General features: G+C 45.1%; 2 protein-coding genes across 2 annotated transcripts; both read right to left on the reverse strand.

Annotated features, from left to right (window-relative positions):
* Positions 1 to 3,076: 3,076 nt before the first annotated feature.
* LOC101066320 (serine/threonine-protein kinase pim-2-like) lies at positions 3,077 to 6,109 on the reverse strand. The gene is made up of 8 exons (XM_029842201.1): positions 5,277 to 6,109; positions 4,872 to 5,177; positions 4,709 to 4,803; positions 4,570 to 4,617; positions 4,250 to 4,456; positions 3,960 to 4,140; positions 3,690 to 3,878; positions 3,077 to 3,572 (listed from the first exon to the last, which is right to left on the reverse strand). Exons 1-8 carry the CDS (start codon positions 5,323 to 5,325, stop codon positions 3,454 to 3,456), a joined length of 1,194 nt encoding a protein of 397 aa, XP_029698061.1. The 5' UTR covers positions 5,326 to 6,109; the 3' UTR covers positions 3,077 to 3,453.
* A 5,153-nt stretch (positions 6,110 to 11,262) lies between these two features.
* ubald1a (UBA-like domain containing 1a) lies at positions 11,263 to 23,868 on the reverse strand. The gene is made up of 3 exons (XM_003961350.3): positions 23,593 to 23,868; positions 23,080 to 23,139; positions 11,263 to 13,377 (listed from the first exon to the last, which is right to left on the reverse strand). The coding sequence occupies exons 1-3, from the start codon at positions 23,698 to 23,700 to the stop codon at positions 13,054 to 13,056; spliced, it is 492 nt and encodes a 163-aa protein (XP_003961399.1). The 5' UTR covers positions 23,701 to 23,868; the 3' UTR covers positions 11,263 to 13,053.
* Between the last annotated feature and the right edge of the window lie 1,835 nt (positions 23,869 to 25,703).

Consider the following 25,703-nt stretch of genomic DNA (forward strand, 5'->3'; position numbering starts at 1 on the left):
GGAGGGGGGTCTTTTTCCACGCTTTGCCCCCGTGACACACTCCAAAAAAGTTCCATGAGGATTAAGCTGTGACGCAAAAGTGAAACTTTCCGTGCTGACTCGCACACACAGCTCTTCCTCTTTTCTCCCAACCAGTCTGGTTGTTTCAGCCAAGTGTCTGAACTTGCTTGAAGGCTTAAGTCAGACCCTGACAAGGAGGAAAAGCTCCAGCTGCAGACGACACGTTCGTGGCGCTGTTGCCTGCTGTGGATGAACCGTGGTTAGTGACACTTCCTGCGCTGCAGCTGACCGATAGACAAGAGGCCAGTCGGAGCACCCAAACGCTCAAAGATGTTGTTTCCACTTGTGGTCGTAAATACAAATGCAAGAGGCAGCGATGATGTCATAAAAGAGGGACAGGGCTGGCGTGTGACGTGTCACTGCACCGATTGGGCGGATCACATAGAGGAGGACAAGTGCGAGGAGGAGGAGAGGCGGGAAGAGTGACGCGAGTGGATGGCAGGCACGCTGCCAGCATGCAGGTCTCGGATGAAAAACGACAACTGCGGCTGGACCGTCACGGGGACGGAGACACAACCAGTTCTGCAACATGTCGATGAATGCTCTCAGAGAGTGAGAGAATTCTTGTCTTCCCAGAGTTGCCGGCAGGTTTCCTGGAGGTCTTCTCAAATTCCCATAGCAGTTGCCAATATATAAAACTGAAATGTCTTCGGAAAAGTAAAGGAAGTCCAGTTGAATCTTCCTGAAGCCCAGAATTCAGTTTTATAACACTGTCATCGGAGTAAAGGATCACACACACACTTCCTCTGATGCAATAAGGGTGCGAGGTAACATTTTTTGTTGAGATTGACTGTTTTTGGTCAAAGAAATAAGGAAAACCAGCCTCTCCGCTTTGCTGACACAAAAAACAACTGTAGCCAGTGAACGATGCGAGTGATGCATTCAACCCCGACAAAGGAAATGAGGCTTACATCCTCACTGCAGTCCACCACCAGGGGCAGTGTAGATTCACTTCCTTTGCCTCCATCTTTGCGTTCTGTGTATGAAACGGCATTCCAGTCTGGGGATGACCACATGTCACTCGATAACAACAGGGAGAAATAATCCATATTAAACAAATACAGGACTCTGGCGATTATTAGCATTAGCATGGCCTCACTGTCTGTCTCACCCGGTGTCTTTGTCTGTTCAGCGTGTGAAATGTTTAGTTGCTCCTCTGCCTCCTTTAGTGAAGGGAATAGGTGCAGAAAGTGCGAGATTTAGCGAGCTTGGGACACTGTTCCGCAGCTTGGAGTTAGCTGGAGTTGTGTCAGGTAGCCAGGAGAAGCTAGCTGCTGCGGAGCTGCCTAGCATAGCTACAGCTAGCGTTCCCCCGGCAGCAGCCGGCTAGCCCAAGCGTAGCCCAAACCAAAGGCCCACGGTGCACCACGACCTGCTTCCCGTGAAGCTTTCCGTGGCTAATCGTTTTTCCCCACTCGGCGACACACCCGCTGAGAAACCGACCCTGGTAATTGGCGACTCTGTTTTGCACTACGTGAAGCAGACTGCAGTGACCATAGTCAAGTGCATTCCGGGGTCAGAGCGGGCGACATAGAAGCCAATCTAAAGCTGCTGGCGAGAAGTAAACGTAAATTCAGTAAAGTTATTATTCACGTTGGAGCAAACGACACCCAGCTTCGTCAGTCGGAGGTCGCCAACATTAACATAGAGTCGTTATGCAATTACGCAAAAACGATATCGGACTCCGTAGCATTCTCTGGTCTCCTCCCCAACCTGGCCAGCGATGAAATGTTTAGTCGCATGTCGTCGCTGGCTGTCAGAGTGGTGCCCCGAAAGGCTGGTGTTCTTTGTAGACAATTGGAGCACTTTTTGGGGAAAACCTGGTCTGATTAGGAGAGCCGGTGTCCATCCCACACGGGATGGTGCCTCTCTCATTTCTAGTAATCTGGCAAATTTTATTAGACCCAAAGTGACCTGACAATCCAGGGTCCAGACCAGGATGCTGAGTTGTGGTCTTACACACCTCTCTGCTGCTTCCTTAGAACCCTCATCCACCAACAATAACATATTTAACACTATAGAGGTAGTCTCTGTTCCACGGTTAAAAGTTCACCAAGCACAGAGCAGGGGAGCGGCCAATCACCATAATCTTATTAAAATTAATACTAAAGCACAAGTTGGAGAAACTAATATCACAATTAAATGTGGACTATTAAATGTTAGATCTCTTTTGTGTAAATCCCTGTTAGTGCACGACCTGATAGTGGATCATCACATTGATCTATTTTGTCTTACTGAGACCTGGAGGAGGAGTATGTTAGCTTAAATGAATCTACTCCTCCTACCCATCTTAATTATCATATTCCTCGTGTTACTGGTCGAGGAGGGGGAGTGGCAGCAATCTATCACTCCAAGTTATTAATTAATCCTAGACCAAAATATGGCTCCAGTTCATTTGAAAGCCTGACTCTTGGCATCACACATCTGAACCAGAAGGCAGAAAATACACTTTTGTTTGTAGTTGTTTGCTCATGTCCATGGCGTTCCCTCTTCATACAGTAGGGTTAGCCATGGAGTTCCACAAGGTTCTGTACTTGGACCAATCCTCTTCACCTTGTACATTCCCTTAGGGAACATTATTCGGCAGCATGGGATAAATTTTCATTGTTATGCTGATGTCACTCAGCTTTATTTATCCATGAAACCAGAGGAGACAGAAAAGTTAGTGAAGCTTCAGACCTGTCTTAAAGACATGAAGTCTTGGATGTCTTCAAATTTCCTTCTTAATTTAGGGAAAACTGAGGTCATGGTGTTTGGTCCTGAACCTCTCAGGGAAAGATTAGATCACATGATCACTCTAGATGGTATCTCCCTAGCATCTAGTCTCTCTGTGAGGAATCTTGGAGTAACCTTTGACCAAAATCTATCCTTCAACTCACACATTAAATTAGTCTCTAGAAGTGCCTTTTTTCACCAGAGGAACATCTCAAAGATCAGGAAACTACTGGCGCAGCATGATGCTGAAAAATTAGTCCATGCATTTTTTACTTCCAGGCTGGAGTATTGTAATTCTTTAATATCAGGGTGTCCAAACAACTCTTTAAGAAGCCTCCAGGTGATCCAAAATGCTGCAGCTAGAGTTCTGACAGGTGTTTTTTCAGCAGTTAGACACCAAAACATGGGTACATTTATTTAGCGACCTCTAAAAGCATACACCTAGCCCCAAGTCCACCACATGGTCCCCATGTTGGCCCATCTGGGCTGGGTGTATAATAAAATAGTTACTTAAAAACAAAGTAGAGACCAGACACCAGTCATTTTCTCCAAAATTGTGACATGTCGGATAATAGTGTTTATATTTAGACAGTAGTGATAATGGGTTACATATCATTGTAAGGTTCACATTGCCTAAAAATTACAGTAAAAAAGAGGGACATCGGCTCTTAAATAACCTCAGGGGTGCGCTTCTGGAGGGACACTTGAACTGAACCATGGGTGGCACCTCATCTGTTCCAGGGTAATACGCTGATCCGGGTTGAATAGGAAACAGCTCTTCAGAAACTTCTTACAGTCTGAGGAGGGCAGACGGAGAGAAAAGTGACCTTTAGCACAAAGGCTGCATTCATTAATTACAAGTTCAGACAATTGCAAAATATTAATGAAGAAAAGAAGCAGTAGCATCTTTTTACCTTCAGACACTTCCAACTCCATTATGGTGTACGCGAGGAAATGTTCGCAGTGCTGCATCCCTGTTGCGAACAAGTCAATCATTTTACTCATTAGTTGGAGGAGGATGCAGCCGAGTTGCCAGACGGTGGTCGGGCCAGCTTCATAGGTTCCCTGGGTGTTAGACTCTGGAGGCTGATAGCAAGAGGTTCCTGTGAGGAAAGAAAACGGTTTTGAATTAAAGTGTCCACCGGAAATCTCCCAATCAGACGGCAGCATGAGTTCAGTCGTACCGACATAGCCGTGATATCCCGGCGTCATAAAACAGCCACAACCAAAGTCGATGATGCGCACTCGAGGAATGAGCCGAGCTTCATCGTATTCGATTAGTATGTTCTCGGGTTTGAGATCACGGTGGAACACGCCTGCCTTATGGATGTGAATTGCAGCTTCCACCAGCTGCCTCATGAATTCCTGATGGACAGAAAGAAGAGTTAAAGAACATCCAAAGATATTATCAGTCCAAGCTCTGCAGCAGTGGGAGGCGGTCCACTGTAACACGATCACGAGCCAGCGTTATTACCTTAGCAAGGCCTTCATCTATTTGGCGGTCGATGTAGTCAAACAGGACCGTGCAATTCTTTGGCCTCTCCATGATGAGTAGGACTTCATCACCCAGGCTGGTCCATGCTAATGGTGATATGATGGCATTTTCCCCTACAGAGTCCCCTGCTGTCATCACCATAAGCATCATCTCCAGTGGGACGCAGTGGAGCTCACCGTTTATCACCTGAAGAGAGGAACACAACATGCTCGTCTGTGGTTTACTGCTGGTCATCAATGAAAAAGGAAGAGCTCCACACTAAGTTCAACAGCTGATGGTAGGATCAAAGTTAGCCTTACCACTGACTGGTATTTGACCAAGTCTTTATCAATGTGCTTGATTGCCACCTGCCGGAAAGAATCATGTGTCAAGGGTTAGTGTGTCAGTGACGATTATGTGTATGTGTGTGTTTGGTGTGATTCAAATAAAAATACTTACTGGAAATAAATCGTCCCTTCTATAACCAGAATAAACTGTTCCAAAACCTCCTTCTCCCAGTTGGTCAACTTCTACATACTTTTTCTGATATTCTTCTGCAAACACAGATTTACTACAGCTGTAGTGCACACAAACACACACACACCCTCCACAATAAGCTCACCTCTGCTGATGGGCACCAAGACATGCTTGGTCTTTGGTAGGGTAGATGGCTGCAGCTCAGGAAAAGGGGACACAAGGGGAACCGTCACTGATCCAGTCTTCTGCCTCTTCCTGAGAGCTTCTGGGTCTGACTGGGCCTTTCGTTTTCTGCCTGGGTTATACACCTCCTTCGGTCCCACTCGAGTAGAGGGTTCGCTGCAAACCGTTCTGTGTGCTGCCGTTCGCCTGCACTCAGAGCTCACCTTCCTCTTTTTGCTCAACACCCTACCGTGGTCCCCTGCGCTGGTGGATGGACTGGTGCTGTTCTCTGATTGTGAGGTAAAAGCAGTCTGCTTTAAACTTTTGTATGAAATGAATCAGACCAGCATGAAAAATGTGGATTTGGCTTTTCTGATGGTGTAGTCACCTGATTTTGAGGATTCCTCATGCTTGCGTTTATTGGAAGAGATGCCCATTTCTACTTTGTACCACAGCTCAACAGCCAATGTTGAACAATTTATTTGTATATTTAGCAGAGCAACTTTGTTGACTATACCTTTTTCTTTCGTGACACTGGCTTTAATCTTGTCTTTGATGTATTCGTGTATATCTTTCAAAATGGCTTTGGTGTTTCTTTAATGTTTTGACTCTAAACAAAGTCTTTATGCTAATGCTAGACTATGCCCATGTTCGCCCCCTTCCCTTGGGTAACGTATTGCATCACTTCCTGTCTCAATAGAGTTCGTTGGTGCACTGTGCAAGTGCAAGTTATTAAACTGTGCAAGTTATTCACGTCGAAGCAAACGACACCCAGCTTCGTCAGTCGGAGGTCGCCAAAATTAACATAGAGTCGGTGTGCAATTACGCATAAACGATATCGGACTTCATGGCATTCTCTGGTCCCCTCCCCAATCTGGCCAGCGATTAAATGTTTAGTCGCATTTCGCCGCCGGCTGTCAGAGTGGTGCCCCGAAAAGCTGTCTTCCTTTGTAGACAATTGGAGAAGTTTCTGGGGAAAACCTGGTCTGATTAGGAGAGACGGTGTCCATCCCACACGGGATGGTGCCTCTCTCATTTCTAGTAATTTGGCAAGTTTTATTAGACCCAAAGTGACCTGACAAACCAGGGTCTGGACCAGGATGCTGAGTTGCAGTCTTACACACCTCTCTGCTGCTTCCTTAGAACCCTCATCGACCAACAATAACATATTTAACACTATAGAGGTAGTCTCTGTTCCACGGTTAAAAGTTCACCAAGCACAGAGCAGGGGAGCGGTCAATCACCATAATCTTATTAAAATTAATACTAAAGCACAAGTTGGAGAAACTAATATCACAATTAAATGTGGACTATTAAATGTTAGATCTCTTTTGTGTAAATCCCTGTTGATCGATAGATTTATTTTGTCTTACTGAGACCTGGCTTCAGGAGGAGTATGTTAGCTTAAATGAATCTACTTTAAAAGCCTGACTCTTGGCATCACCCATCTGAACTGGAAGGCAGAAAAGTCTTCTGTTTGTAGTTGTATATCGCCCCCCTGCTGGGCCACATTCAGAGTTCCTGCCTGAGTTCTTTGATTTCTTATCTGACTTGGTCCTCAGAACAGATAAAGTCATTATCATTGGAGACTTTAATATCCATGTAGACGTTATAAATGACAGCTTTAGAAATGGCTTCATTTCATTACTTGAGTCAGTTGGTTTCCTCCAGCAGATAAACCAACCAACTCATAACTTCAACCACACCCTAGATCTAGTTCTGATTTACAGTGTTGAGGTAGAACATGTGTCAATGTTCCTTCAGAACCCACTCCTGTCAGATCATTCTTTGATCACTTTTACATTTATGATTAAGGATTCTTCTATGCTCAGAGCACAGTCTTACTATAGCAGATGTCTTTCAGATAATGCTGTAGTTAAGTTTAAGGAAGTGATCCCTGTGCTAATCCCAGGACCACTGTGTGCTTCTCCAGGGATCAATCGTTATAATCTTAGCCCTGCTGAGGTTGACTCTGTTGCTGAAGGTGCAGCAACCTCACTGAGAATCACGCTTGATTCTGTTGCCCCCCTGAAAAAGAAAATAGTAAATCAGAGGAGTTGTGCCCCCTGGTATAATTCACATATCAGGACCCTCAAGCAGAAAGTGCGAAGACTGGAAAGGAAGTGGCATTCTTGTAAAATAGATAGCTATCATGTAGAAAGACTGTCTGGTCGTTTACAAAAGGCCCTCCGTAAGGCGAGAGCAGCTTATTTTTCTTCTTTAATTGAAGAAAACAAGAACAACCCCAGGTTTCTTTTCAGCACTGAGGCGAAATTAACCAAGAGTCACAGTGTTTTAGATCCACGTATCCCGTCTTCCCTTAGTGGTGAAGACTTCATGAGCTTCTTCGCTGATAAAGTTCTAGCTATCAGAGAGAAAGCTAACCAGGCCACCCCAACAACTGGACCATCACCAAATGTGCTGACTGTGGGAACATACAGGTTCTCCAATGAGCCCTTAATCTCCTTCACCCCAATATTTTTCTGAGGCGTCATCGCTAATTCATAAATCCAAGTCCACCACGTGTCTTTTAGATCCCATCCCAACACACCTGTTGAAGGATGTTTTACCAATGATAGGCAGTTCTATCCTGGACCAGATCAATGGTTCTTTAGTGACAGGTTATGTACCCCGGTCCTACAAAGTGGCAGTGATTAAGCCGTTGCTTAAAAACCATCACTGGACCCTGATAGCAAACTATAGGCCGATATCCAATCTTCCTAAAATTCTTGAGAAGGTGGTGGTGACTCAGTTACTGGAGCACCTGCAGAGGAACAGCCTGTTTGAGATGTTTCAGTCAGGCTTTAGAGCTCACCACAGCACAGAAACAGCACTTCTTAAAGTTATTAATGATCTTCTCATAGCTTCAGATCATGGACTGGTCTCTATGCTGGTTCTGCTGGACCTCAGTGCGGCTTTTGATACAGTTGATCACAGCATCCTGTTACAGAGACTGGATCATGTGATTGGGATTAAAGGGACAGCACTAGACTGGTTTAGATCGTATTTATCTGGTAGATACCAGTTTGCTCATGTCCATGGTGTTCCCTCCTCATACAGTAGGGTTAGCCTTGGAGTTCCTCAAGGTTCTGTACTTGGACCAATCCTTTTCACCTTGTACATGCTCAGAGGCCTAGCTCCATCCTACCTGGAGGAGCTAGTGACACCCAGCCCAATAGACCGCTCCGCTCTCAGAATGCTGGTCTACTTGTGGTCCCCGGAGTCTCTAGAGGTAGAATGTGGAACCAGCTCCCTGTCCAGGTACAGGAGGCTGACTCCGTCTCTAAAATTAGGCTTAAAACCTTCCTGTTTGAAAAAGCTTATTGTCAGTAATTCTATAGTTCCAGTTACTATTATAGACAGACAAATTATCATACTTAGGGGGTCGTCTAATCGATAGGTCACATCTTAGTTATGCTGTTATAGGCCGAGGCTGCTGAGGTCCAGAAACATGATCACCTGACAGGCCTCTGTCACCCCACTGGGAAATGGTATGAAATTAAATGGTCTGGTCTGGTCTCCTCTCCTTGCTATTTCTTGTGTAGTTTTACTCTGCCCCCCTCCTTCTGTATTCATCTACAGGTATCGCCGCCTTCAGAGCTGCATACTGACCTCCGACCCCGCTGACCCACTCAACCTCCACCGGCAGCACAATTTACCTAATATAATGTATTTCTGTATGTATTCTCTATGATGTATGTCTATTCTCTCCTCTCCTCTCCTCTCCTCTCCTCTCCTCTCCTCTCCTCTCCTCTCCTCTCCTCTCCTCTCCTCTCCGTCCTCCCCCTTCTCCTCTCTCTTTACCCAGCCCCCCATCAGCAGGAGGGTCCCACTACATGAGCCTGGTCTTGCTCAAGGTTTCTTCCTGTTAAAGGGGAGTTTTTCCTTGCCAGTGTTGCTTGTCTGGGGTCAGGCCCTGGGATTCTGGAAAGCACCTAGAAACAATTTTGATTGTAAAAGACGCTATATAAATAAAAATTGATTGATTGATTGATTGATTGATTGATTGATTGATTGTGGGACGCAGCAAAGACAGTTGACCCTTGTTGCTTATACTAGGCTCAGTTTGTGCTGCGACAGCTACAAACACAATGTTTCCCTCTGGCTGGATGAGACTGCCTCCTACTGGCCACTATTAGTATACATGCTAACATGCTAAATGAACATGCTAAACTGCAGCCTGTTCAACTGAGTGAAAGCCACCTTTTCGTGTTGGTGCGTCCACGCGTATATCTGCATACACGGCTAACACACTTTTCTTTGATGCACGCTGTCAGTCAGGCTGTTGCGCCGGCCTGGTTCCCCTTCGGGGCTCTTTAAAGTTTCATCTGATCTCATCGAACCCCTGCTGCCACTACAGAGGCAACAACAGTCTAACAGAAAATCCTGTTAGAGACGAAGTCGATGCCTTGACGCTCGTACTGGCACATAAAAATGGAAATGTCAGGATGGGCACTGATCTGTGCGGCATTAGCGGACGCGTCCGGCGGTGTAATGAACCGTGAGAGCGTCTGACGGCCCGTGTCTGCTCTGAAAATCCCCATAGACGTGTTCCAACCTCTGCCTGGGGAAGAGAGGAGTGGAGGAGCATCAGTGGCACAAAAGAAGAGGGATGGAGGGAGGAGAAAACCTGCTCAGCACCGCCCTCCCACACACAAACACGCAGTAAAGTGGTGGTTCACACATGGAGTCCATGTGCAGACTGTGCATCCTGTCACATGTGTGACGCTTCCCTAAATAAAACCACATGACATGGGAACAGAAACAGCATGAGCGAGCCTCTGACGCCTCCCTTCACCCCCCGATCCTGGCGCTGTGTATGGTGACACACATAAAATAGGTGTGATGTATTGTTTCACTGTGTGTGTGTGTGTGTGTGTGTGTGTGTGTGGCTGCTATGTCCGGCACTAATGCATCCAGCCAGGCTGCACTGATACAACAGTGAGAGCAGAGATAATGCCAGCTTTGTATCTAACTCAGGATCTCGGCCACAGAGTGAAATGGCACGCAGCCACTGTGACAGGTTCACTGCGGTCACACTCAGACGCACACGCGCATGCACGCCCGCACGCGCTCAGGAATGAGAGGGGAGGAGGGCAGTGGTGTCCAACAGGAGCAGATCTGCTCATGCACTGATTTCATGCGGCAAACCGTTATTGACACATCAAGCAGCAGCGTTAGGGCTGATTGTTGTACGCGTGCTCGTGGTCGGCCCGCTGGCGTCTTTCTTTGAGCTCATTTGGTTTAAAGCAAACCCGGGATGGAAAATCACTTGAGCCGCTCCCTGATCATTCTATCGCCAACATTGGTAAACATGCCGAGCGGTCTCCAGGGAAGCAAAACCTCTGATTTACAAGTGTTGCTAGTTTTATTTGTTGTGGTAAAGAGTGGAAGCTGATTGCAGGAAAAGAAGAAACTAGGCCAGGACAAGACAAGACCATATTTAGTGTCCTTTCTTGATCTTTATAGAAATAGTCACTGTATGTTATTACATGTGTGAACTTAAAGGGGTCGAAGAAGAAACGTTCAAATTTGCTACTTATTAGCTGTAACTATGAAGGTCAAAGGTCACTGCAACGTCATGCCTTCAAGGATATTTAATAAGTAGCACCTACACTGTTGGAGGACGTCCCCCGTCCCTCCTGTCTTACTCCTGTATGTGCGGCGACTCTGACGTCTCAGGAGAGACGGTAATTTCCTGACCAAAAAATGGCTGTAAAGTCTTTAGTACAACAGCAGCTCAGCTAAAAATGCAGGTCAAGCATATTTGCCGGTTAAACATCAGCGGCTGTTGACACAGTGACGGTGAAGCGCTGCTGCAGCATCTGTGGGGCCGCGCCGTGTCCACACCGTCCAGCCACCCCGAAAACATCCTGTTTTCTGTGTCAAGGACAGATCAACTGAAATATTAACGTATTTGCGGGTAAAATGCGTCGCTTCTAACGTTTTTCCTGCCCTATCCTGTCCTTTCTTCCCACACACAGAGCTCGTAAAATGCATTTCGGGTTTTGGCAGCACGTTGACAATTAGCACTGGAACGCTAAGGACCTTAGCTTTATAGGTGAACCAGGAGCCGACCTAAAGAAATGGGGAAATAATGGAGGCTGCAATTTGCATGCTGCTCTAGTTCCCATCGCGCTACGACACAACCTGACGCCAAGTTCCCAGCATTCATTGGACCTCACCGACGCACTCACAACAGCCCAGACCTCTGCAAAGCAGTTCCCACACACACTGCAGAGTCAAAGCCTTTCACTTCCTGAAGAGGAGGAAGTAGCAGGGAGGCCCAGGGGGGGCGCCGAGGGGAACGCCCAGAACTCGCCGACCCTCATCCTTCCAATACACATTATGACACAACACATGCCAGTGCTCAATAGGCTGACATACAATATTTATTTAGGTTCACAAAAATGATAAGTTAATTATCAGGTAGTCCACAAATATTGTGGGAATGGTCTCATACAGTCATACAAGTGGAGAAACATACATGAGAGACCATTTACAGGCCCACCCAGCTCTGATTTAAACCAATAAAGTACGAAGCATGGAAAAGAAAGAACTTAAACATTAGTTTAATCTAAATAATTTTTTTTTTTTAAAAAAAAGATAACTTTTTATGTATTTATTGTTGTATCCATGATCTTCTCCAATTATTGTTTAAATAAAAAAGACAAACTATTCAAAATATCTCTTTTTTGGTTCTGTCCAATAAGAATCCAAACAGGAGACACTATAAAGTTGCAGGTCCTGCGTTGGAAATATTGCAGTATAACAGGGTCAAAGGTCCCTCGGCAGTAATGATGGACCAGGGACTGCTAAGAACTAGACAGAAATGTTGTAAAAACCCCTCCTGTGGTCCAGAATCCCAGGGTGTGTGGATGTATATATATCTATCTCTATGTCATATATACATTATATCTGAAAGTAGTCTGTAGTGTCCCTGGATTATGTGTGGTGGGGTCCCTGCAGCAGCCCCACGCCCACTTCCTTTAGTTTCTGAATTTCTTTAAAAAAAAGGTTGTTTAGTTCTTCCTGACTCAACAGAAAACTCTATTGCTCTCCTCTCAGTTTTTGGGCAGGACCCCCACAACCACCCCACCCCCATCCCTCCCGTTAACACACGTTTGCTACAAAAGAGGTTTACACATTATCAACACATCATGCAAAGTGGCATTTCTGTATAGAAAGATGGAGTCGTGTTTTTTTTTCCTTACTGTTTTAGCTGCATCTGAATCGCTCTTTCAAAAGGGTTTTAAACTCTGCCCAGTTCCCAAAACCGCGTCCTTAAACCTTACGAGAACAGAATTAGCCTTTAGAAATAACTATATTAAACCACAATTTCTCTTGTTATAACCCAAATCCGTAAGGAAAAAGAAAGTACACAGAGGACGTGAGTAGTCTGTCCAGGATTAAGTGTGAGGAGCAAAGAGGTCGCTGTGGCGGTCAGTTAGCACGGCGGCTGCCGTTTCTGAGGGAAAAACAAAAGAACAACAAAGCAAAAACAACTTTAAAGACATGTCCTGCGGTTCGCTTAAGAATCCCTGATTGGCTGAAAGAAGTCAGGTGACCACCAGGTGAGGTAAGAAAGGCCCCACTTTTGACAATGGAGACGCCAGTATGGTGTTTCCTTTAAACTCTAGTGTGTGTGTGACCGAATGTGAGTGTGTGTGCTGATTACAAACTGACCGCCCGCTCACATGCGTGCGTGCCGACATCGAACGGCGCTTTTGATTATTTTTCTCTAGTCACTCTCAAAGTCTCTGCCTCCTGACGCAGCAGCCAGCCTCAGAAGCAGTGAAGAGACGAAAGATGAAGGGGAAGTTGAGCTGGCTGCCTCGGTACCACCCAACGCCACACGCCGCCGTGGGTGTGACGCCTTCTCTTTTCGTAGTTGAATGATATTTTGCTGAGGAGAAAACAAACTAAACTCTCTGTTATTACATTATGTGTGCGCTTTTTTTTGTTTTTGTACTGATATTTGCATTGGTTTTGTCCTCTTCTTAAATGTCCAGTTCTTCTTAGTTTGCCTAGTCTCTTTAGAACATCCTTTTACTCTTTCGGGGGGGGGGCACAAAGACCCATTTCAACCCTTAATCATCTCCCACCCTCCCTGTTACCCCTCTCCTTGGTCGGAAGGGGGGCTTTTTGCAGTCCCGTGTTGCCCTTCATCTCTCGGCCTCCATGGCAACGCTCGCCTTCTGCTCCGCACCTGCATGGGGGTTCACACCCATGGGCCAGGTGGGGCAGGGCTGCGTGGGGGGCTGCCCCTGAGTCCAGAGTCCTTGTGGAGGCGGTGGCACGTTAGGTACGTTTGGCGACACGCCCCAGCCGCCCACCTGCGAGGGTGGGGGCGAGGTGGCCATGGAGGCGGCCATGGGGCTGCCGCCGCTGCCGCTGTTGAAGCTCTCAGACGCCTTGAGCCTGGAGAACATCGTCAGCGCGTCGGGGAAGTTGGGTGGGGTCGCTGGTGTGTTGGCTGGGGTGCACATCTGAGGAAGGAACGAGAGAAAAGCGGTTTCAAATCTTTTACCTCAAAATGCCCTGAAAGTAGCAGAGATGCAAATACGGAGACTTTCTGTAAGTTAAGGGAGAGTTGGGGGAAACCCAGAGGCTCAAAACCCCCAGAGGGTCCTGACAGGAAGGTTTCTGCCCTTTATTTACACCCACTTCCTGTTTCCAGTCTATCTTGTTTAACGTTAGATATACGTGCTGTGGCGCACACACACACACACACACACACACACACACACACACACACACACACACACACACACACACACGCAGCTCAAACGTGGACAGGACAAACCCTGATCACGCTACGACCTCTGATGACATCAGTGTTTTTCTCTATAAACTTTAAGATGTTTCCAATATAAAATCTCAGGATGATCCTCTCCCAAAACAGAGAAATTGGACTGCAAAACAAGTCAAAGTCTTAAACCGCTATTTGGGGGGGGCTGAAGTTTCTGGAAGTGGGAGTCATGACTCCATGAATCATCTGTCCAGCAGCAGCTGCAGTCACACAAGGATAATGGTGAAAAAAAAACAAAAAACTCAACAAAAAGATAATATTGTAACCACAGTCTGTGGTATCTTATCTACCCTCTTCTTCATCTGGATGCCCAGATTGTGAAACAGTTGGGAATGAAGGTGGGGCGATAGGGGGAGTGGGGGCTGTAATCTGACCACTTTGCTCCCTAAAATTGCTGCGGATTACAGATTAGTCCTGCGGGAGGCTGATAGAGCTTCTCCGTGTGAAAGGTGAGTATGTTGACAGGAAACGCTGGCGCATGACTCTACTTCCTGCAGTAAAGAGACACCCTGGACCACTCCTGAACGGGCCGACCCCTCGCTTTTGTTTACTTCTTTCAACAGGAGACCCATGACGTGTAAGCGCTGAGACGGTCCGACTCATAAATCGGGTCTAACGAACAGCAAATGTCTGTCGCTGCCGCACATCCCCGTCTGACCCAGTGAGCAGCGAAGCCCCCGTCTGTCAGAGTTTACTCATCACCCAAGGACAGAGTAAAGACACAAAGTAAGACATGAGCCGCTCACACATGGAAACCAGCACCAGGAACAGCAGAAAGGTCCAGGGACTGATCACGGCCGACACAGGATGTGCGTTACTGCATTTTTGCTTTAGGAATATTAAGCGGCCTAGCGGCAGATTAACCCCGTCTGCACTGAAGCTGGGACAGGTGCTGCTGGGACCAGTGGAGGCCACGGTTAGTCTCTGGAAGAGCCTATAGGCTGCAGGATGACGGTAAACAGCAGCATACAGTTGCATCTGTATTAGAACTGCAGCGTGTGGCTGAATTGCCATGGTGATCTCGGATTTAAGCAGGCCGACCTTGGTGACAGAACACAGCTATGCGAGTTGTGAATGGGGAGGCGTAAAGTCAGTAAAACATTTTTTTAAAAAGAACTCCACAATTCAGCCAGATTAAAACTAAATAAAGAGACAATGATTCACTCAGACGATAAATCTGACATTGAACTTTTAGTGTTGGGAGAGCCGTCTCGATGCAGGTGTGTGGAACATGCTTGGGTGTGTGTGTTCAGACAGACACAGATGGAATGGCAGGGGAAATAACAGGGCCAGAGCCAGCGTGTGTTCAAAACAGAGCTCCCACAGAGCTTTTTGCCATGGGAACGGTTGTTATGAAGACCAAGACAAATTTGCCGTTGATGGCAAGAGGTTGAAGCCAGAGCGGCTCTGTGGTCGCAGCCCTCTTTTCGAGTCCGTTTGCTGAGCTCGGCATGAAGAAGACATGACTGAAGGGCAGCGTCCGCCCTAATCATGCCAGCAACGGCCGGCTTGGCGAACTCTCCGCTCGCATACATACGAGCGTGTTTGTCCACAAACACAGATAAACTGAAGTCGTTTCCAGTCCGACTGTCCACATTCCCCAGACAGGTGTGTCCACGTTAAAAGGAGACATCTCTGTTCTCATCCATACGTGCGTAAGCCCAAACTGACCTCCAGTGGGCTCAGAACAATAAGGGATTGTCTTTGTCTGCCAGCAGCTGTTCTCTCCTTTTCCTCTACAGTCTGCGGCGTGTTGTTGCTGCCCAGCCCTCGGTTTGCTCCTGTGCTGCCACATCTGTGAGACCCTTTAATCGTACGTTCAGATGCAATTTCTCTTCACTGTCTGTAGAAAGTGATGCGAATGAAGTGATGCGGCCGCAAAATGACCATGGCCTCAGCAAAAACAGTCAATAAAAATAGCTCTCAGCTAATATGGAGAGAGATTACACAACACAAGGAATTTGCGGTCTGTGAATGTTATTAAAAAGAAGAAGAGGTGCTGACGGGTTAGTCTACAACTGGTAAAAGAGCAAACCTAAGAAGATTCTGAGCCACAAGTCATGCACGTGCTAAATCTGTATTTGGGAACCTTTTTCTTTGCTTTGAAGACAATGTTCCTCATTAAGGGAAACGGGACTTTTATTTATGCTTCCACCAACACTGGAATCGACTTTGTAGTACAGATGCTGAAAACGACCATTAATGAGTAACTCGGGGCTGTAGAGGCTGCAAGATCTTGTACAAACTACTTCCTGTTCTTCTATTTACTGTTTTTCAGTGGTGGATGTGTGGGTGAGTTCTTGTATTTCAGAGCATCAGGCCTGAACTAGTCTTGGGAGCATTCACATCGTGCATGTTTGGAACTGCTCGTAGGTGTTCTGAAACATCCAGTGCCTTAGTTTGCTTGTACGTGTGAAAACAACGATTATTCAAACCTACCGACGCTGCAGCTCGTCTGTTAATTAACCAGATCAATCTGACCACCGGTGAAAAAGGATACGGTCTCTTTCAAACATCTGAAACTGTGCTGTGTTTTGTTGGGTTTACAGGAACGGGACTTTGAGGTTGAAAACAGGCTTCCCAGATACGTTACCTCAAACGAGGACAGAGCTGTCCAATAAACAAACACAGCCACTGCAGCATGCAAAGGCTGATCTGCTAGTGATCTGCCAGCAAAACCCCAAATAAATCACTGTAAAAATGCCCCTGAACCAAAAATAGACTGCTGGGACTAGAGTTTAATGGCGTGTAGCTGGGATCAGTCACTTAATGGTGAGGGTAATTCTGATTGATGTCCCGTGAGGTCTCTGAATATCAGCAGTAAATGCAGGGGCAAGGCAAACTGAAGTTTATAGGAGGAAGGAGCCCAGGATGGTGGGGGGGCGGGGGGGACTAAAAGAGGAGAGGGGTAAGAGAGGAGAGGCAGCAGACAGATGCAGCGACTCACTATTCTGCATTTTAAATAATTAAACACAGAAACTCTGATAGAAGACACAGCTGCCGAGTTCCATGACAAAGAGTCCAGTCCTTCCTACACGGCCCTGCACATTCCTCCAGACCATCCCGGCCTGACTGTGGTTATATCCAACACATACATGTCACTTGGATGAAGCACATATTGTATTTTAGATCTCATTCTTTTTTTCTAATCTATTCCATATGTTTACAACTACCCATTAGAAATATGTTCTGTAGATAAATCACATCATATAGACAAATGGACTTCTGGACTTCCTCCTTGATCTTAGCACAGCCTTGAGACCATCTCATATTCAATCCTCCTTGACAGATTAGCTTCCATTTGTTTCACTGGCACCACCCTCACCTGCTTTAGACCCTATCTCAATGGCCATACTCTTCACACAAGCACTTCAAATCACAGTCCTCTCTAGTCACTAGCGGTGTCCCCCAGATTCCGTCTTTGGTCCCCTCCTATTCGATATCTAGATCTTACCCCGTGGCAACATCTTTAGGAAACGCAGAATCCAGTTCCATTGTTACACAGATGATACCCAGCTTTATTTCTCCTCACTCACTTCCACTCTCCCACCCACTTCCCTTTAAGTTTGCCTACGAGAAGTTAAAAAAAAAAACTGGGTCGCATCCAACAGTGACCAAACTGAGGTTCTTCTCCATCATCTCCATCCTTTATGGTATTCCCTCCTAACTTCTCCATGGGCTTCAACAGGTCAAATATTCTGCCACTCTTATCATCTCCAGAACTCCTCCTTTTCACCATATCACTCAAGTTCTCCAACAACTCCTCTTGCTTCCCGTTAAATACTGCAATATCTCCTACCCCCTTCAATGGAACTGCCTTTCTCATGAACTGTGTAACAATTATTCTGTATACAGTGGATCGTCTGTGTTAATTCAATTCAATTCAATCTTTATTTATATGGCACTTTTCATACACTAGGTAGCACAAAGTGCCTCACAAAGGATAAAAACAGCAAAGAGAACAAGAGAATCAAGAAAAGGACACACACACACACATGCATACAACACACTTACACACACACCCACACACATAAACAAGCTGAGGCAAAGTAACCATGTCACTTTTGTCTATGTGTGGTACGGTATCCTGGAGTGCTTTTAAAGATGATCATAAATAAGAATTTTAATAGTAATAACAACAAAAAATGCTGGGGTGAACTAAACTGTTTATATTGGTGCCGTCTAGTTTATTTGAAGTTTGATTTCAAAGACTTCAATTCAATTCCAACTGCTGAGAAGCTGAATGTTGTGCTTTATCACCCGGAGCATTAAATGTGTGGTTGTATTGCCTCTGCTTAAGCTCGGCACACTGCAGCAAGCCTTCGTGAAACAGATACTGCTGAAAACGAACAATCCCTTCTCCCCTTTGTTGCTTTACAAGGCGCTATGCTTTAAATAAATAGAAGCTACGCACACGTAAGTAGCTGTGTGTTTATTATCCCGTCACACAGCTCCCCAAAAGAAGGTTTGTGAATGACAGAATTGCATGTTTCAGACCGGTGCTGCCAACCGTCTCCTCAAGCCCCGAGGGCTCAGTGTGTTTATGTGTAAGTTAATATTATATACACATATGGGGGAGTGTTTGTGCTGATAGACCAGCCAGTTGATCATTACCCGTGTTTCCTTGGTATTGACCCTATAGGCAGGAGAATGAGGACGGTCGTGAAGAGCAGCACCAAAAACAGAAACACAGCAGAAAGAGAGAGAGGAAAAAGACTGCTCCTCACTCTCATGACAACAATAACAGTAAGCAGGAATTGTTCAGGGGCTTGTTCTAACTTAGAAAAGGCAGCTTGGTTGACTGGTCCCAGAAATGACTGGGCCAAAGTTCAGTCCAACAAAAACAAAAACAGTGCTGCATTACACATTCAGGGTGACTTTTTCTCCTCATCATATACTGCTTTAGCTCTGAAGTCACAGAGGGATGGATTTCTCATTACTTTCAACTTCTGCTTTTTAATCTGAGCTACTTAATGAAATCACAAATCAAAAGTTCCGTTTTGCTGCCGCACTCACCAAATCACGTTATTAATTTGAAACGGCAGCTTGGAGAAGCTTAACTGAAGCCCGGCTGACAACAGGGACGAATGTGCAACCAAGCTGGTTTCCCTTAAAAAACATGTTGGTTACAAATCACAAAGGTCAGGCAGTTACCCAGCAATGTTGTTTAATAGTTGCTACACATTCAAGAAATGAATATTATTAACAGCTATCTAAGATTTATTGAGGGAGGGATTATGATTAAATCTGACAATGTCAGCTCAAATTTGCAACATAAGTGTAAGTGAAGGGGAAATATTATCATAGGATACAAGACACTTATAGGAACTAAGCACAAGAGGCTCACACATGTAGGATCATTTCTGGTTCATAAAATGGCTCAACAATGCCGTCTTATCTTATGGCGGCGATAGTCCCGTAAGAGGGAACCACTGAGTTCCAGAGGCGCATCGTGGAGCGCAAATCATTCAAATAATTCGACATATCAGCAAGGCTGGATGGTAATGATTACTGCAGTATCTCTTTGCAACTATATTAAAAATGGATTTTAAAAACAGACAAGGGATTTCAGCATACGTCGGAGTCAAAGAAAAGGACGGACAGAGACTAAGGAAGGTGCCAGGACAGGAAGAGCAACTGCAGAGAAAGCTAAACCTGAACTGCCACCTGGGAAACAGAACAGAGAGAGGCACAACACAAGTGACATCTCGAACTTTCTGAAGCAGACAAGCGTCCCATGTTTGCCCAGCCACAGGAATTATTTGTGTGTTCTCTGACTCCTCCAAACTCAGTGGAACTCTGCTCCTCATAAACACAGCTGAGCCTCACAGCCGTCCCACATGGATTCTCATTCTTTGCGTCCCATGAGCCAAATTTCCTGGTGTGTGGATGTGTGCGTTCTGGGAAACAGTGCTCCTGGAAACATGCTAGAACATGCAAAGAGAAGGCTGAGACTCTTTAGATGTGGCTAGCTGATGGCAGGGCTGTACGGCACACGGATACACCCACAGAATGGCACAGATGGTTTATATGAGATTAACTGTGAAATGTGAGACGTGTCCAGCAGATTACAGTCATCAGACACAGATTTAATTAATTCCAGCTCATAATTACAGCTAAACAGAAAAATTATTGAATGACGGACACAAAATGGATTTCATTTATATTAGAAACTGTTTTTTTCCTGTGGCATACTAAAGTCTTTTTTCAGACCTTGTGGTATGATGATAGTTTGGATGGAGAGAAACAACCATAGTCATTCATTTGTGTTGTTACATTGTGGTTTACAAAAAGGCAATTATACCTCTGCTCCTCGGCACGGGCATGCCACATTTCGAATGTCAGCGACAGGAGAAACGTTCTGCATTTCTTTCTCAAAAATCATCCTTTTTAAAGACCACACCCAGACATTGAAACCAAATGTTTGTAGTTACCAGAAACACCCCATCAAACACACCGACTTCTCCTTTGCTGGAGTTTATATTGCCTGGAAATGATGAAAGCAAAGCCTCACGCCCACTTTTATCACAGCCCTGAACAGCTTCTCTGCTGGGTCACTGCACCCTGCACGTTGCCCTCCATAAAGTCCAGCTTTCATTCACCTTGTGCGTGATGTTTGAAATGAAAAAGACCCAAGAACAATAAAAAAAAGGATGATTGGATACAACAGCTATGACACAGAGGAAAGACAGTTGAGAAAAGCAGCAAAAACTAGCAGCAAAACAATCACTTTTACAGGAAAAGAATATAAATGTTTTCATGGTGAAACGTCAGGCTTGAATCATTTTTAACTGCTCGGCCTTGAATCGACTGCAGGGCTGCTGCACAAAGATGTCACAACATTCTCTTTAATAGCCATGAATCCGGCAGAAATCGCACATGAGAAGAGTCCTTTTGTGCGCTTGAGTTTCCAACTTTAGTCATATGATAGGGGTCACAGGTTCCTGGACAGCAGCTGAAAGCTCCAGCAGGGCTAGTTCCTCCTAAGGGTCACATGAGTGTTCATTCATTCGGTTTGCTGCAGCTCTATGTGTGCTTTCATGGTGGAAACATACGGCCAATTGTCAGTGTTTGCTCTTCTATATTTAGAGAAACGCAGCAAAAGACTTGAAAAAAGAAACCGAGACAAAAAAAACCTGCCACAGAGAGAGGACTCCAGACAGAAATGTTTTCATCCTGGCCGTTATGTTCTTTCACAATTAATTTATTTCTGCGCTGCGCTGCGACATTACCATCAATCCTACATAAACTAAGGTGCGATGCTCCAAACCTCACCACACTGAAATGGATGCAAGAAATCCAAGCGTCAGACCACGCAGACCGTTAGAGCACAGAAATCTGTGAAGACGATGATGCTAAAACTGGAAAATGTGAATGGCTCATGTTTTTGGAGCCCTCTGTTAACAGAAACAAGGTGAGGAGAGAGTGTGTGCGCCAACTCAACAGAAAAAGGGCTAATGTGGGTTTTAGTCTGCCCTCCTGTTGTGAAAGGCTACATTTTGGGCTGGTAGGAGCAGGAATGTGTGGCAGCAGCAGTGTTTCTAAATGCAGTGTGTAGAAAGGAAGGCAATCTGTCAATCATTGAACAAGCTGTAAGCTGTGATGACTTAATTTCTAAACCTTTTTGAGATCCATTGTGTGGCTGCAGCAGTCTCACTTCCTTAAATAGTCACCTACAAACAAGAAATACAACAAAATAAAGGCATGATCTTGCTGCCAGTGCAGAGACTAAAACTCTCTTGTGTCATGTGCCAGAGTTCTGGCACTCCCTCGGGTCTGGGATTCCAAATAAAATAAATAAAATAATGGCAAGAGATTTAACTAAATCCTCCACCATTCAAAGCACGACAACAGGGCTGCAGATGACCAAGTCGCGTCTCGACTTGTTATAAAACCTTAAACACACAATTCACAAACAATGCATTCGTAGAAAACTGACAATCCTCTTTGTTTAGACACACAAATCTATTCTCTTGAACAACGGTGGTTTTGTACTTCACGTGTGCAATGATCAGTTTTGATAGGAAAGTGATTTTGGAATACAGCCTTGCTTTGAACTTCTCAACGCCACTGAGAGGCTTGCTGTACAGCACCTATCGACTAGCTGACCTACATGATGCCCTAACCTGCCAAGAACGTCGTGTCTGCAGGCTATCTGCCGAGGGCTGGGGAGAGGATTTAAGCCAAAACAGTCATCTCAAGGATGAGTTCAGCTTGTGTTGTAATGCATAACAGTGATGCAACAGAAATGTAACCAGTTTGCTGCTCGTGTTTAGTCTACAGAAAGTGAGAGAGAGAGAGAATTAAGAGTGAGAGCCTGAGTGGATTAGATCTGTGCACCAACCGATACTGTAGCCCGATAAGCTGCAGGAAGGTTGGACACGCTGCCCTACTGTAGTACTGTTGTAATTCTCTCTCTCTCACACACACACACACACTTTCTCTTTGCATGCACCAAATACGTGCAAGCAGCAAACGAAACACGAACTTCTGATTATGCAAGAGCTGCAATGTAGCACAGCCACAAACACATGTAGACACCCCACATGAATCTCAGTTATCCAGAACAAATAAACACGGCTCCTGCTTAGTTCTTGTGCTACACGGAGGTTTGGTGTTTGCTGATGAGGTAATTATGGTGGCGCGCTTCACTTCCTTTCAGCCCTATGTGATTCATTTCATTCCGTTGATATGACCATTCAAAACTGCCACCCTTTCAACTAGTTGCAACTGATCAATATAATATTTGGAGGCCTAATTTGACTGTCCTGTATCACAAAATATGAAGAAATGTGAAATAATCAACCATTTCCCATCAGCCTTTTAGAGGAGAGCAGCTGTCTGATGTGGACACGCATGGAGTGTGTAACACGGCGTAACAAATTTAGTGTTCCACGATGTAAAACTTAAACTGTCACTTAAACACTTCAATGTTTGTCATGCCAGGGGCAGCAGTGAAGGCTGTCAAAGGAACTGGAGTCCATTTGTGAGGAAGCAGCTGTCCTCTTCCTGGAAATAGACTTTTGGTTTGATACAGAAGCAGGCACAGCCCTTCCTGCAGCTCACAGTTCTGAGGATACAATTTCTTAAAAAAGAGAAGTTTCATATTTTCCTGGCATGCTCCTCTTCATCTTGTATATATTCTCCCTCCCTTCGTCTCTCTCTGTGGCTGCTGCAGCTGCATGCCTGCCTCTGTGTTTATTTCTGGAAGCTCACAACATGGCCGACATGTGCTTTGTTATTGTTAGTACATCATCATCCCTCCTGCCCTATGAGAGCTCGTTATCGCTTAACAACACAGAGTAAAATGCACGGTGGAAATTATATGTAAGCAGCGCAAAAAAGAATAGTAAAACAAAAATCTCCTCCTCACACTCACCATTTGATGATGATGACCATATGGAATATTTGTTTCTTGGAAAAAGGCACTGAGGGCAGTCTACAATGAAAGCACAGAAAGGGGAATTTTATGATGTTTGATGTATTACATGACAAAAAAAATATAGCAAAAAAGAGACTTCGATTTGAAACTAATTTAGTAGGGTGGTCGTCAGCTATAATGCGTTGTAGCTCTCGACAACTATATGGCGCTGTCATATATCGGATTATAGTATTTAATCTAGTGTAAAGTAATTAGCTTCGCCCTACTGTACTGTCGCACAGGCAAAACAGAGCAAAAACACGGGTTTAAATTATGTAATTGCTTCTTTTAAAAAAAAAGGTGGGACGGGTATTAACCATATAAAGTTGGTGATCGTTGAGTTTTGTTAATTTCAAGAATCTTCTAAGGACAAATGGCAGACGGGTGAGCTCCGGTCATATGTAGCGGTCAGATATAAACAATAGCCGCCTTGCTAGCATTCGCCCGAGTCATTTATCCAGTTTCCTTTACCTCGAACTGCCAATGTGCCGCTTGGAGAAGCTGTTTCGCCTGGTCTGCCGCACAACCCGCCGTCAGGACGAACTGGTTAATCATGACCTGATGTTTAAGTTCATCCATTTTCGACGAACCCCGTGTCCTACTCGCGGCGACTGGCTCTCGGGCAGACTTCCGACCGTGTTCCTCTCTTCCTTCGCCCTAGTTGTATTCTGTTCCTTCACCTCAGTCGTCCACCATTACAGCCGGGTCGAGCAAACACAAATATTTACTGTGGGAGCAGGAGTAGAAGCGGCGCTGCGTGATTGACAGGAGGACGCAGCCAATCAGAGGAGAGCGTCGCCGTGGGGAATTGCGTTCTGCGAACGGATGGTCCCGTGTCGGCGTGGCCATTAACGTCTCCTGACGCTTTCTTTTACGATTCTGTTCATACTAGTCGGGTGTATGCCTTAAGGTTCGAACATAATACAAAATACCACCGTCTTGTCGAGGTAAACGTGATAAAAAAGGGGGTAAATCTTCCCTCGACTAACCCGGGCACTGTTTGTTTATGACTACAACTCCCATCAGCCCTCGTAATGTTTGTAAAGCTTCAGGAGGCTGTCTTTTTGTGAATGACGGCCGGTCTTGTCCAATTCCTATCCACGCTGCATCACTATCATGCCAAATATGGTAAACAAATTCGCCGTCGCCAATTACATCGCTCAGAGTTAAATTAGGGACAGTCGAAGCTCATGTGTGCGTGTACGGAATTTTCGTATTTCCTTTGTATTCCCATCGTTTGTTTTATTTTCTGCACCTAGCATGGATGCGGACTTTAGCATCGTCTCTGCTGTCATTTGTGTTTTGCAAATTGCTCAAGGACACATGGCAATGAGTTGTAGGAGGGTTAAGAGCATTAAAAGAGGAAGAACGGTACAATCACGGCTTCATCCAGATGGCCACATACACGCAAATCAACACTAACTACCCAGATAAGATTATAATTACTGAAATTAATGGGCACAGCATCGTGAATCATTAGGCCGAGTGGGGTCGTTTATTATATTGAATATCAGGATGTATGATAAGGGAACGCAGTGGTTGTCAGGTTAAATTCATACGATACCCGTAAGATAATAAATAGTACATCGAATATTAATCGCATATTAAAACATTCCTTTCACACATAATGTTTGACATTCCAACCAAACTATAAGCCCCAAGCTGGTGGGACTCTAACGGCAAAGCAGCAGTTTTGGTGCAGAATTTGTGTGTGCGTGTGTGTTTTGGGGGGTGGGGGGACGTTATGGTCGCTCAGGATTGTGGGTAATGTAAACTGTAAACATTTTTTTTATCAATGGCACGTTTGGAGCTGCAGCTGAGAGGGTGAGAAAGATAGAAAATGCTGACACCTTCTGGGCAAAATAAGGAAAGCATCAGTTAAACGGAATTTATTAGATGATGTCAGCTGTTTTTAATAAAACAAAAAAGCAAACATGAAGACGAGCATAGAGAGAAAATGAAAGACTGGGAATCATATTTTATATAACTAGATGTTGGATTACTTTATATCATTTTAGGAACATAAAGCACAAATATGCATTAAAAGAAAGGCAAAATAAAATGTATCTTTATTTACTCTACATTTGTTCTTCTTTGATCAGAAAGTTCTTCTTTTTTTGCTATATTACTGTCTCAAAATTTACTGTAAAATCCCAGTACATCAGTATTATACATATTTCATGCATTGCAGCCATACTGCCTGCAACAATAGGGGCAAAACTGCCCAAACAGTTGCTCATCCTACTAACAATCACTTCATCAAGAACCTGCACAAATTTGGAGACATTCAAAAACCAAGCCTCCTTGTAAGGCTGCAACAGTGGGCCTGAAGGATACACGGCCTGCAAGTGCTGCACCATTGATGCTGTCAGTCTTCTGTGGCTTCTGCTTCTAAATGCTGGCCATTTTTTGGCAGCATCAAGCAGAGGTGAGAAAAATGTATTTTTACATGAGTAGGGATGGCAAAAGCAGCATACAGCACACTAGAAATGAGAGCAATCATTATCAGGACAATTGTTCAATTAAATCTGCCATTGGCACTACGGAGACCAAAGTCACTCATCATAAATCTGCATATTTTC

This window comes from Takifugu rubripes, chromosome 1, assembly GCF_901000725.2.
Source record: "Takifugu rubripes chromosome 1, fTakRub1.2, whole genome shotgun sequence".
Lineage (NCBI taxonomy): Eukaryota > Metazoa > Chordata > Actinopteri > Tetraodontiformes > Tetraodontidae > Takifugu > Takifugu rubripes.